This window comes from Hippopotamus amphibius, chromosome 1 (genome assembly GCF_030028045.1).
Source record: "Hippopotamus amphibius kiboko isolate mHipAmp2 chromosome 1, mHipAmp2.hap2, whole genome shotgun sequence".
NCBI classification, from domain to species: Eukaryota; Metazoa; Chordata; class Mammalia; order Artiodactyla; family Hippopotamidae; genus Hippopotamus; species Hippopotamus amphibius.
In genome coordinates this window covers 9,560,330-9,574,207 of record NC_080186.1, presented here as the reverse complement: position 1 = coordinate 9,574,207, position 13,878 = coordinate 9,560,330, and the positions used below count along the sequence as shown (strand labels likewise).

Genomic DNA, 13,878 nt, shown 5'->3' with positions numbered 1-13,878 from the left:
AGTTCTCCAGGCTGCAGCTCACCTCCCTCCTCCATCAAGCCCACAAAGGCTCCTTTCACGTTTCCAGGAGCGGGGAGAAAACTGTGGGGCCCGCTACCCAGGCTGGGATGTGAAATTTCAAACTTCACCCTGGAGTTAATTTCCCCACCCCCTGCTCCCAAATAAGGGAGGAGGGGGTACCAAGAGCCAAAAACACGGGTAGGGGGACGTGGGGGAGGAGGGGGAGGGATCGTGTCCCATGCAGTTGTCTCTGAAGCCAGGGCACAGGGACCCTCTGGGCCAGCCCGCTGGCCTGTGCATCCCCCAGCCCGGTGCCCCCTTGCCCTCATCTTCCAGGGGACCTTGAGGGACATAGAGGAGGTGACAGACAGCACCTCTCTGAGCAGTTGATGATGGAAGAGGCCCGAGGCTCACGGGATGCCAGGTCCACAAAACCCACATCCTGAAGGTGGAACAAGCAGAATAAAGGTGTCCATTTCCCAACCATCGTCCAACCCCAAACCTCTTAGGGCTGCCTGAACTGTTCCTTTTTACTGTGATTTCACTCTACACTTGATGTTTGGGAGAAGCAAGGGGAGCCCCCTGTGTGGCCTTGAGCGAGCCACTTAGATCGCTGAGTCCGGTGTTACATGGGCACAGTGATGCCCACCCCCAAAGGCGGTTACGGAGATGAAGTGAGAATATGTGTAAAGGGCCTCATATGCTGAAGGTTAATTTGGGTTCTCAACCCGCTTCCCACTCAAACTCACATCCACGGCACATATAAGTGGAACGTAGTGGTCACCCAGCTGGTCTGGCAACTGAACAGAGCTGGGCAGCCGGTGAGGATCAGGGGACTTAGGTGGACATGCTGCTGGATTTATAAGTTGCTTCACATCCCTGTGCTTCAATTTCCTACCCCACACAGCAGCGGGTGTGTGCGGAAGTGGAGCTGTGATCCTTGCGAGCCCTTTTAGGCTTGGAGTGTTAACCTTAGGTGGGGAGAAAAGCCTGAAGGAAAAAGGATTAGCAGGTAGGGTAGCAGGAACACAGGAGGCTGGAGGCTCGGGTCGCTTGGAGGCGCAGTGTCACATGCAGTCCACTAGGTGGCGTCGAGGATAACAGATGAGCACAGGCTGCGCGCCCAGGTTCCGGCTCCAGACTTCCCCAGTTGTCTTCCTGGCAGGCCTAGCAGACACCGGCCACCGCTGGGTGGGAAGGGCCTGTCTCTCCAGGGTTAGGATTTTTTTTCCATTTTTACAGACCTCCTAGGTGGGACAAGGCCCTCACGTTGACGAAGTCTTGCCTTTAGCCGTGGCCGGGGAGTCTGTGAAGGCCATGGCCTCTCAGTGTACTTTTGGAGGGAGCCTGGTCCTCCTCCTCCCTCTTCCCCTCCTGCCACAGTGGGGTGGGGTGGGAAGAGGAGCCCCGTCTCTGGATTCAGATAGCTCCCTCCTGCACTACCTGGCAGATGGGGATAATAATACCCCCCTCGCAAGGTCCGTGGGAGGATGAAATTTCAGAATCTAAGCCCTCAGTGTGGGACAGTCTCTCATCCAGCCCCACTCTACCAAATCCTTCTTGCTCTTCCAGAGGTCCAGATAATGATTTTCCAGATTCACCCGGAAGGAAGATCCTCGCCTGCAGGACTTCTCTCCAGAACTAGAGGGTCTTTGCAGCCCAGGGAGGAGTTCAACCCCAGCCACCCCCTCCCCAAAGCAGCGTTTCTCAAAGTGACTTTCCCAGCCAATCCTCAGCAGAATATTAAATGCAGGGATTCCAGCACACCCAGCCCTGCTGAATCAGAAGGTCTGGGGGTGAGGCCCAGCACTCCTCGTCTGAACAAGCCTCTCACTGGAGAACTGCTGCCCCAGATTACAGGGCAGCTCTCTGGCTCACCCTCTCTCCTCCAGGCCTGGGACCATCAGGGGCAGCAGGCGGCAAGTCCCATCAGCACTTTTAACTGGGGCTGCCTTTTAGTGACTCACCTCCCAGACTTCCTGCAACAGACAACTCTGAACAGCTGGGTCCCACCCTCCAGCAGGGGAGACGTTCTTGTTGGGGGAAAGCAGGAGGTGACAAGGTGGGTGCCCCACCAGGGCAGCTCAGGGACACCCAAAGAGAGAAGTCGCCGCCTGCACAGCAAGGGGGGGTGGGGGGGGGATGGCGTGCCTGGGTTTAGCACGTTTTGTTTACAGGCGTTTGTTATTAAGGAAATTGCTGTCAGTCAAGGTAATTCTAGCCCAGATGCGCAATAAATATGCTCCCAGCTAATCTTACGGGGATTTTATTGGCACCTTGGGGGCAGAGGTTCCTTTACCCTGCCCACCCCGCACCCCTCAAAGCAAAACCCCGCTCCCCAGCTGTTTCCCCGCAGCAACGTGACAGACCCGGCGCAGACTTAGAAAGTGCCGTGGAAGTGAAGGCAGGAGGCATCTGGGCAAGGTTCAGAAGTGGCTTCCTGGTCCTACCTGGAAGCAGGGGATGATCAAATGACCTGAAATAAACCCTGGGCCACCTGATGGATCAAGACAAGTGCGAGCTCCCCCGGGCCTGCCCCGCACGCGGGGGCGGTCACCTGGCCCGCAGGCTCCCCTGCTCGGGGAGACCGCGTCCCGGGCCGGGAGGAATGTCTCGAGGAGGGAGCTGGTTCGCAGGAGTCGGTTCCAGCGTGTGCGAGTTACTGCGGCGAGCCCTCGGGGACACGGCCGGCAAGCCCCGGCTTGCAGCGAGGGGAGCCGGCCCGGCAGAGGGGAGTCGCAGCGAGCCCGTGTGCGCGCCCGCGCGCGCGCCCCGCCGCAGCGCAGGGGGAGGGGAGGCCGCGGCAGCCACTCGGAGGAACGGTAGTGAAGCCTCGGAACAACTTTAACTGTCAATCAGACTTAATGGGGTATTAAAAAAATGGGGGGGGGGGAAGGGCCGCCCTCTCGCTCGGAGCCGCGGCTGCTCCGGGAACGAATGCATAAGGCGGCCGCAGAGCCGAGCGTCCCGATCCACCGCGCTACGCACCCGGGCCCTCTCCAAGTTGGAAAGGACAAAAAGCAGGCAATAAATGCTAACAAGGGAGAGAGAGAGGGAGCCGGATCGGGCGGCAACTCCCAGCCTCCGCTGGAAGAGAGAGGGAGGGAGGGAGCCGGAGAGAGCGGGCGCGCGCGAGGGCGAGCCATGCACGTAAAGAAACTGACACCCGGACCCCCCACTTCTCCTGCACGTTGCTGGCAATCAGATCGCGTTTAAGCAATTTCCTGAGCCCAAGAATAGCAATGAGTCGGGAGACTTTCGCGGGCTGAAATTGGGAGCTCCAAGCACTTCCCCCCCACTACTTTTTTTTTCTGGCGAAGGGGGGGCGGGGGGGGGGGCGCTACAATTTGGAAACGGCTTTTTTTTTTTTTTTTTTTTTAATCTTGCACTTTGAAACCGCGGGACCGTAGCAGGGTGCGCGCGTGTGGTTGGTGCCTTTTTTTTTTTTTTTTTTTTCTTCCCCTGCCTAAACTCCTCTGTCAGCCTGTAAACATTACCTGAGAATTCCCCAGCCGAAACGGCTGCTGGGGCAAGAAAGTTCTTGTTAGAACTTTCCACCTCCGGCTTCCCCTTCAACCCTCTTACTGTCCCAACCTTCTGAGACGCTTTTTCTCCTCCCGAGGATTTATCTCCCCCTCCTCCCCCTTTTTCTCACCCGGTGCTTGCTTTGCATTTGGGAAGAGGTTATTTCAAGAGTGGCCAGGTGGGACGCGTCTCTGCCCTTTATTCGGTTTATTTATTATTGTTTGGGGGTGTTTTTCTTTTTTTTAAGTCCTGTTTTGTTCGGTCCGGGGAGTTTCGCCACCCCCTCCGCCCGGCTCCGCGGCGCGGAGGATGGTGTGGAAATGGCTGGGCGCGCTGGTGGTGTTCCCTCTGCAGATGATCTATCTGGTGGTGAAGGCTGCCGTCGGACTGGTGCTGCCCGCCAAGCTGCGGGACCTGTCGCGGGAGAACGTCCTCATCACCGGCGGCGGGAGAGGCATCGGGCGCCAGCTGGCTCGCGAGTTCGCAGAACGCGGCGCCAGAAAGGTACCGGGACGCCGCGACTCCAGGGGGTGGGGGCGGAAGGCGAGGGGGTGCGCCCACCTGCTGCCGCTGCCGGAACCCGCGCCCAGAGTCTGAAAGTCGCCGGCCACCCTACTTCTCTGCGCCACCCTTGAGTGCTGAGCTAGTCAGTTTCACCTTGTACGTTTCTCGGGCACCCGACAGTCTTTTTTTGGCAGGTCCGGAGCTGACCCGCTCCTTTGGGATCTGGGGCTGCCTGTTCACCCCCACCTCGAAACGTAGCAGACCCACCCATTTCCCACATTCCTCCCTCCCAAAGGAAGGTGATGTGTTTTCCCCCTTGCCTTTCCCTCTTTTGCCGCCACCCTGGGGAGTGCGGGGTGTGTGCGCTCCTGGGTAGAGCTGGGAGCCGCCTGTTAGCTGGCGCTTCGTATTTTCCTTGGCAACCGGCTTCCCAGCCCACACCTGGGCGGCTGCAGCTCTGGAGGCAGGAAAAGAGGGGATACTTGGTTTGGGTTTGAAAAGGGGGAGGCGGTGGTGGATGTCTAGCCTAGCCGGATAGGCACTCAGTGGAGGCCCGGGTATTTGGAAATCTGGAAGGAGGAGACAGGGGTTACCGGCAGCTGATAAAGAGCCCTTGTTCTCACTTCAGTGCTGCCTCTGCACCCCACCCAGATAAGCCCCAGAGGGGATCCCTCCCCATTAAGGGGAGAGGTGGCACTGTGGCGAAACCCACGCTCCTCCCCAACACCAGAGCTCTGCCTTTAACTTTTTGGTAGTCCCAGCACCTCTTCCTCCAGTTTTCCCAGACCTGGTGCCCAAGAGTGGGGAGGGTGAGCCAGCTGTCACCCAACTCCGACCCAAGCCAGGCTGACTCACCCGGTGACTAGAGCAATAGAGAGAGAGATTTGAGGCCAGCAGGCTGGGCTGTCTCCAGCCAGCCCTGTGAAGAGGAAGAGCAAAAACAGGGAATTAGTTTGAAATTTAAACTGTTGTGAGCGAGGGGGGTGAGAGAGCCGGCAAAGCCAGCTGATCTGACGTGGAGCCACATACCTAGGGGATTAAGTAAATATGTGCTGTAGAAAACCAAACCTGCATGTAATTCCAGGTTGCTTTTGTTTTGTTAAATACTGCCCTGAGATTTACAATTCCTCCGGGGTGGCTCTGACTGGGACTGAACTTTGGAGCCTAAGCTATCAGCCAAAGCAGATTGCCCATTAACTCTTCCTTCCCCGGATGGCGTCTTGCGGGGGCCGGGGGGGGGGGGGGGGGGGCGGTGCGGTTGTAGGTTGGGGGCTGAGTTAGCTGGGGTCGGCCGTCCCGGGCTCCTGCTTCTCCTTGGGTGGTTTGGACAGCTGCTTGACCTTGCAGTTGGAAGGGGAGTTGGGAAGTGTTTTTAACCCTTGGACGCACCAAAAAAGGAGAAGCTAAAGTTGTTCTCAGCAGTTTCATTTCCTTGGTGTACTGCCTCCTTTGTGGATGGGGGGGCAGATGAGGGTGCCCCTGCAGGGCGAGGTAGGGTTTGGGACAATCGCGTGTAATTGTCATTCCTTAGCTGTCTGCATCCCACAGAAACTTTCTTCTGGCTCTTCCAGCTGGCCCAAGTCCTGGGTCTCTTTCACTGCTCTTGTAACTAGCTGCAGTAGGCATGTGAAGAACTCTTTGAGTCAATCTGGAAAAACTTGACTGACTATAAACAAGCCTAAATTGAAAGAAGTGTATGGCATTGGGGAGGGAGGAGGGGGTAGAGCAGCACCCTGCAAGTCCGTACACTGGGAACGGTGCCGCTCCTAACTTGGAATGGCCACCTTCTTCCAAAGAATAAACCCAGGGCCAATGAGAAATGTCTTAAATTGGTATCAGGTCACCAGAAACAGGATCCGTGGGGCCTATGAAACTTCCAGTGCCATTCACCCTAGGTTCAGTTCCTCGTACCAGTCAGGATGACCAAAAGCCCTCCCTGTAACTTGCAATTATCTGACCCATTACTGGAGCTACTTTTTCATGAGCTTTCCACTCGCTGTCATGACGGGGAATTTGCAGTCAAGGTTTCTTGCCTGAGTTTATCTGGGGCCCAGTGAGAGGGCCTCGGGACCACCCCTAGAGCTGGGAATGTGTGGGGGCCAGTGGGCTTGGGAACAAAGGGGCCAGTGCTGTAGAGCGGGGACTCTGGGGGAGATGGCTGAGAGAGTTGTGTGGATGGGGAGCTCAGGGTGGAGCAGCTGGAGAGAGCTGGGGAGCGTGCTACCACCCGCAGCCTGCAGCAAAGTTAGCCAGGTGACCTCGATGGACCTTGGTGACTCTCCTCCCCTTGGTGGAAGTAGAGGCTGGACCCAAGGGGAAAGGCCCCCTAAAGAGAAAGAAGGGAGGAGAACCAGAGTCTCTGCAAATAGGTGGCGTGTCCAAGAGAGGTCTGTTTACTTTTGGGGGGGGCGTGACAACCCAGTTTCCCATAATGACCTTGAGTCAAACAGGATTTGGCAATATTTGTGGGCGGTAGTGCACTTTAGGCGACAAAGGTGACCCAGAGGAGGGTTTTTCTTAAAGGAACACAAAGGCACCTGGAGTGGGAAAGTTCCTCACCTGGAGATATCTCTGCTTACCCACCATGTGCTCGGTTAACTGCGGCAGGGCCAGTCATGGTCCGGGTCTGTAAGGCGAAGACTCTTGCTGGGTAATTGCTCACTACAGTCCTTTTCTGTTCTCTCTGTCCTCCTAGAATTCCCTCCATGAAAGCATTCACAGAGCTTGGGTCTACCCCTTCCCTGCCAAGGCTCCTGGCGGGCTAGTGGCAGGCCCAGCCTCCAGTCTTTGACCTTGACATGGTTTTAGCAGGAGTCCCCTGGAGGAGAGAAGTGAACTGTTTGTGTATGGAAGTATTTTCTGGGGTTGTTCCAGCCTCTGGTCCAGTAGGAGCGAAGTGGCTGGATTAGAGCCCTGGGCCATGACCATAGCACCATAGAGGCAGGGGCAGCATACCAGGGCTCAGTCCCTCCATGGAGAAGGGGTAGAGCTCCATTTCAGGGAGCCAGTATGAGAACTGGCTCTGAGTTGCACCTGCTTTGCTGTTTTCGAATTTATAGTCCATAGGTCCATAGCCCTGTTCCTAAAGCAGCTTGCCAGAAATTAGCCCTTCACATAGATTTGTGAATCCTCTTCCCTATACCATCCATTCAGCAAATCCCATGTCCTTCCCACCCTGGCACTGGGGCAGGCCCAGACCCAACTATCCCTTGACAGCCATCTCTGGGAGACCTAGTCCAGCAAACCTGCCTGAGAGGTCTGTCAGGTGCTTGATGCAGCTCTGGGCCTAGAGAGGGGCAGAGACATGGCCAGGTGCTTACAGTCACACAAATGATAGTGTGTATTGGTTTCCTGTGGCCACCATGACAAATGACCACTAACTTGGTGGCTTGCAGCAATAGAAATGTATTCTCTCACAGTTCTGGAGGCCGGAAATCTGAAATCGAAGTGTTGGCAGGCCCCCACTCCCTCCAAAGACTCTACAAGAGGATCCTTCCTTGCCCCTTCCAACTCCTGGTGGCTCCTGACTGGTGTTCCTCGGCTTGTGGCAGTGCCACTCTCATCTCTGCCTCCATCTTCACCTAGCTGTCTTCTCTGTCTCTCTGTGTCTCTGCATCCTCTCTTCTCATAAGGACATCCATCATTGGATTTAGAGCCCACACTAACTAAATCCAGTATGACCTCATCTTGAGATCCTTAACTAATTACATTTTCAAAGACCCTATTTGCAAATAAAGTCACATTCTGAGGTCCCAGGTAGACATGAATTGGGGGGTGGGGACTAAGCAGAAGAAGCCCAGAGCAATTACTCTGTGACAAGGGAGCATGGAAGGCCTTCATGAAGGAGGTGGCATTTGAGTGAATCTTAAAGAAGGTCAAGAGTTTCAACCAGAATGCATGGGGGAAGGGTAACCAGACCAGATTCAAGGAACCACCGACCAAAGACTATGTACCTGGCTGGAACTGGGCCAAAGGCAATGAAGGAAAGTTACAAAGAGTGGGTTAGGGATCGGGGAAGTAAGCAGTTTGTATCTCAGACTCTGAATTAGGCCAGTACTGATGAGAATAGGAAAAAGGAGAAAGAGGGGAGAAGGGTCCAGGCAGGTAATCTTGGGACCCAGAGTCATCAGGCCAAAATAGCTGCATTAAACAACTGACATATCGTGAAAGTCACAGAGCCGGGGTGGCATGGAAGACAGCAGTGGCTCACCTCCCCCGTCCTCACCCTGAATGCAGCCTTTGCTGGGAACGTCTAGGGAAAGTACCAGGTTCTCATTTGATGCAGCCTGGGAGCAAGAAAGTAGGCTACCTGTCCTGCCTGTAGCATCTAGGAAAATTCTTTCAGCTTGCAGCATCTGGTCCTTGGGTTTCAAACAATGGGCTTTACAATTTGGACTGTCACCTGAGTAGACAAACGCCTCCCTTTTACTGCCCCACCCGCTTCCCCTGGGGAACGAAGGTGCCCACATCTGGGGCCACGCCCCCTGTGACTGGGCTCACCTGGGTTCTAGACCTGACTTTGCTACAACCCTGGAAAAGTCGCTCGCTTCTCCAGGCTGCAGCTAAGAAGCACACCCATAAAATGAGAGGGGATGCAACGAGCCCTCAGATCCCGGCATGCTCTAAAATTCTCATATTGGGGCTCAGCCATCCCAGGAAAGCAGCTGTGTGCCAAGCTCTCTGCAAAAGACATTTGTCCTAATCTCTGCAGATCTCAGCCTTTCTTGCTACCTATCAGATCCCACTGAATGAAAAAGAAGCAACTCAGAGCCGGAAAATATACTCTCCGTCTGCAGGAGGCCCCACACCCATTTCTAAACTCCCTTAACAGCCACCAGATAGCCAGCTGCCGAGATTTATTTCAACTCTTGCAGAAGATGTTAGTGTTTTCAATTTGTAGCTTTCAAGGGAACGAAGGGCCCAAGTTTCCCAATTAGCATGTCAAGCGGAACTTCCAGTGTTTATCCTAAAATCAGAGAATGCTCGCTAAACCTAGAAATACTGACCCTGAGTCCATCATATGTCCACCTGCCCATCTGTTCATTCTTGTGCAGACTCCAAGCTCTTCTGAACTCTCTGCTTGTCAGAGCCTGGGCCACAGAGCCCTTCCAATCTCTTTATCATGACAGTTACTTTCTCTTGTGATTTGTTGAGAAAATGATTCTTATCACTTTGAGAACATGATCTCAGCGTATTGATGAGAAGGGAGCCATTAGCCATCCTTTCCCCACCAGGAAAGAGATCTGGTTGTTGCAATCACTACAACCCGTCCCTGGAGCCCTTATCCCAATCTGCCACCCTCAAAATCCCACTTAGTTCTGGGCACCAGTGCAGGAAGGATTCCAGCCCCAGCCTATTCTTCTGTATCCTCCAGCAGAAACACGACCACACCTAGAATGGTGTAAGATGCTTGCTGCCTTCAGAAGACGCAACCTAAAAAATACACCAAGTATATAAGATATTTGAAAGGGAAACATTTGAAACATATTATTCGGATGAACCACGAAGGTCAGGAGAGAGCTGAAGCCAAATGAAAAGGAGACATGCAAATCTGTTTAGAGGCCAGCATTCCCAAATGCACGCCCGTCTGCGGAGGGATGAGTGAGGTCCCTTAAAATGAGTGACGTCTTAGAGTACTGGATCCTCAAAAAGAGAGTGCCACATACCAGATCAGTGTAGCAAATGAGTGGTTGGTGGGAACTCATTCGTCTGTACAACAAATCTATGGTGTCCTCGGTGTGCCCGGCACTGTTCTAGGCACAGAGATGCAGCAGGGAGCAAAGCAGACAACAGTCCCCACCCATGGAGAGCCCACAGTTTGGTGAGGGAGACAGGTAAACAGGATACGGAAAATAGATCGCGGTAAGGATCTAAGTGCGCAGGAGAAAACAAATGAGGCAAAGCGGACAGAAGAGGACCTGGCGGGAACGGAGGGAGCAGCGTTCCAGGCAGGGGGAAGAGTGGGGGGCTCGGAGGAGAGGATGTCCCTGGGACATGTGGGGACCTGTGAGGAGGCCGGTGTGGCTGGCGCAGAGTAAGGGAGGGTATGAGAGGAAGAGGGCGGCAGTGCGGGGAGCAGGGCAGGGGGTGGGAGGGAGCCCAGGGCAGGGGGGCGGTGGGGGGGCAGGGGGGCGGTGGGGGAGCAGGGCAGGAAATGGGGAGCAGTGCAGGGGCAGGTCGAGGTGGCAGGGCAGGGCAGGTGTGGTCCAGCAATCTCTAGAACCGGCCTTCACTTTGGCTTCAAGTGAAGCTGGGAGCTGTTGGAAGGTTCTGAGAAGGGAAGTGACATGATCTAACCTAAGTCTTGGCTAGATCACCTGGGGGGCAGGGGGGAAGGGGGGAGTGGTCAGGCCTGGGGCAGGAGAGGGGTTGGGGTGCCTCTGTGGTTCCCCTAAAACCACGGAAGATCATGGCAGCAGACTTGCTGGGCCCCCCTTCTGAGAGCATTCCAAAGCTTTGGGCCTGTTCTCAGCTTTGCACCTAAATTTTTTTGTTTTGTCCGGGGCGCGGCAGGTGGGAACTTAGTGCCTGACCAGGGATAGAACCCCTGCAGTGGAAGCAAGAGTCCTAACCGCTGGACAGCCAGGGAAGTCCCCTGCACTTGGATCTTAGAAGACACTGCCGGTCTCCTCTGATATCTTGAGTCAAATGGAAGTGGGTGGGCTGAAGGGGGATCTGGGCGGTCTGGTGTGCCCCTGGAGGGGTGGGTGTGAGTCGTCCGGGACCCAAGGCTTGGAGTCTGCTGGGGAGACAGACCCGCGCTGGGCAAGTCGTGATCTGTTCTTGATGACACATTGTGTGAAATAATGCCGACCAACTTAAGGGTGACATGGCTCTGGGAGAATTGTGACTATGTCAGATTCGTGCATCAATTCAGTCAGCTAGGCTTGGAGCTGCCACAGGGAACCACATTGGTGGCACTTACGTCCTGGTGCGATGACAGTCTCCAGATCAAGCCCCTGACACTTTGGAAAGAGGAGTCCGCTCCAGCAAGATGATTTAATGGTAACAAAAATTAACTCCCTCTAAAAAGAAGATAAAAGCAACTGTACTGGTGCCCAGAGCAAAGGAGACACTTTTCGGTTCCACTTTGTCCAAGGAGCTTGGGAGTGTTGTGGTTAGTATTGGGCAACACTTTGAGAGGGTCCTTGAGCAACTGGAGGGCGCCCAGGGAGCAGGCTCTGGGTGACAAGGACAAGATGCCGTGACTTAGGTGGGGTGGCAAATCCATGAGCGTTTGGTTGACTGCTTCAGGGGCTGGAGACGGTATCCACCGCCTTGTGGGTGGAGGGAGGGCCGCATGAGGCTGGGGCCCTGGGCCAGGAGCACCTTCCCGCCCTGTGGAGCTTTTCTGCAGGCAGCAGGCTGCAGTGAGGAGACTGTGGATTTCTGCCTCAGGAGAGGTTGGGTTCTGGACGACCACCCGGGTCCCTTCCACCCCTTAGATTCTGTGAATCATCATTACCAGAGTCATGTCAGTGAGGACAGTGACCCAGACAGAGTCAGGGGCCAGGAGGAAGAGAGGCCGCCAGCATCAGTCAACCAATGCTGAAAAATTAAAAGATGACCCTTCTCAGCCTGACCTCACGGGGGTCCTTCAGCAGCTGGGTCATTCCTTTGTCCAGGTTTTTCAGGGTGCTAGAGAGAGGAGAGGAGGAGGAAGAGGGAGGGTGCAGGCCAGGCCCCGTGTTCACATCCTTCATTCTGATCATCAGTCACAACTTAGACCTGAACTGGATGCTGACAGCTTCCTTGGGCTCCTCATACCGCATGTGACATTGGTCCACACCCTACATGACTGAGTAGCCTACAGGACTGCACAGTGATTTTTCACATTCGCTGTCTTGCCCGGGGCCACAGGCAGGTGTGATCAGCAGCCCATCGCTTTTTTTTTTCCCAATTAAAAAAATTTTTTTTTAATTTTTATATAATTTTTTTAAAAAATATTTGTTTATTGGCTGCGGCTCCCTGGCTCTTCACTTGTGGCATGTGAGCTCTTACTTGCAGCATGCATGTGGGATCTAGTGCCCTGACCAGGCATGGCACCCAGGCCCCCTGCGTTGGGAGCGAGGCGTGTGAGCTCCTGCACTACCAGGGAGGTCCCCTACACAATTTTTAAAGATTACTTTCCATGGACAGTTATTACAAAATGTTGGCTCCATTCCCCATGTGGTGCGATAATCCTTGAGCCTATCATACTCAGTAGCTTGTATCTCCCAGTCTCCCATCCCCACATTGCACCCCCCACCCCCCACTGGAAACCACTAGCTTGTTCTCTATGTCTGTGAGTCTGCTTCTTTTTTGTTATATTCGCTAGTTTGTGGTATTTTTTAGATTCCACATATAAGGGATATCATACAGTATTTGTCTTTCTCTGACATTTCACTTAGCATAATGCCCTCCAAGTCCATCCATGTTGCTGCAAATGGCAAAATTTCATTCTTTATGGCTGAGTAGTATTCCATTGCATATATACCACATCTTCCTTATCCGTTCATCTGTTGATGGACACTCAGGTTGCTTCCATATCTTGGCAATTGTAAATAATGCTGCTATGAACATCGGGGTGCATGTACCTTTTCGAAGTCGTGGTTTTGGCTTTTTTTCAGATATATATACTCAGGAGTGGAATTGCTGGGTGATACGGTAGTTCTGTTTTTCGGTTTTTTGAGAAAACTCCATCTTGTTTTCCACAGTGGAGATCAGCAGCCCTGTTCTAAGATGCAAATGAAGTGAGTTGCCGAGGACGCTTGGCCTAAGGCAGATTTCAAACCAAGGATTTTAGCTTCAAAAGTAGGCCCTTTCCCCATGGGTCAAATAATATCAGCCTGGCCTGGCCCACCCCAGTCAGGGTTATGGAGAGGTCAAGAGACAAGCTGTTTAATAATGGGGCCTACCTCGTACACAGAGGGTTCTGGAAAGAGGATTGATGAGCAGTCCAAGAGTCAACAGGATGTAGTTAAGTTTGCCTTCACCAGGACATTTTTTTAAGCACAGAGCAGCAGTATTTGCATACAATGAGTGGGAGGCTTGCCAAAGGATTAAGGTAGTCACTGGTTATCAGGGTTTGCTTTGAACAACTAACTGATAAGCAGGGAAACAGCACAGTTGTATTTCATTCCTTTACAACCAGGGTGGCACCTCTAGCTGGAAGCCAGCTTTGAGGAATGAGTGAGTTCCCACTCCTTCCAGCTAAACCTGAGGTTGCCAAGCTGGATCCTCCCAAGTGACGGAGAGCTTTGATAATTCAGAGAAGGGAGAGATCACTGTAAATTAAGGAAATCTTAGAAGACTTCTTGAAAAGAGGTGGCAACTGAAGGGTTTGCAGTAAGTCTTAATCTTTTGCTGGTTGTGGAGCCCTTTGAGGATCTGGAGAAAGTATTAACTTTGTCTCGAGAAGAATGCACAGAGACAGAGTTTTACAGTTTTAAGGGGTCCTTGGGTCCCCCCCTGATGCCTGTCCCAGACACCAGGTTAAGACGCTTTGGACTAGATCCAGTCAAAACCCATCCAACTCCTTTAGGCTCAGATTCAGGGCCCAGGACTGGAGCTTATGTCAGAGGCAGGAGACTCTGGGGTCCTGCGACCCAAAGCCAAGGTCAAACCAGAGTGGACAGTACAGATTTGTGTCCTGGTCGTGCTTAATGCCAACAGGAGTCAGCCTGGCAAAGGCCACTGGGCCCAAGCCTTCCTGACTCTGCCGGCCACACCCTGCTTTGGGGAATTCGATCTTGAATTCTCTTTTCAGTGGCCTTTCAGGAAAGTGGTTAGAAAAGCATTTTAAGCAATGAACCATATGATTATTTTGTCCACCCTGAAACATACTCCTGGGAAGTGTTCACAGATAAC

The 13,878-nt window shown here is 53.6% G+C and overlaps 1 protein-coding gene across 10 annotated transcripts in view; it reads left to right on the top strand.

Annotated features, from left to right (window-relative positions):
- The first annotated feature begins 1,866 nt into the window (after positions 1 to 1,866).
- DHRS3 (dehydrogenase/reductase 3) overlaps positions 1,867 to 13,878 on the top strand; it is a 42,707-nt gene continuing 30,695 nt past the window's right edge. For 2 of the 10 annotated variants that reach the window (XM_057696719.1, XM_057696709.1), the window contains exons 1-2: positions 3,009 to 3,150; positions 3,880 to 4,029. In XM_057696719.1, coding sequence (XP_057552702.1) covers positions 3,145 to 3,150; positions 3,880 to 4,029 — 156 coding nt within the window. In that variant the 5' untranslated portion in view covers positions 3,009 to 3,144. The other 8 variants (XM_057696745.1, XM_057696780.1, XM_057696762.1 and 5 more) reach the window with 8 other exon arrangements.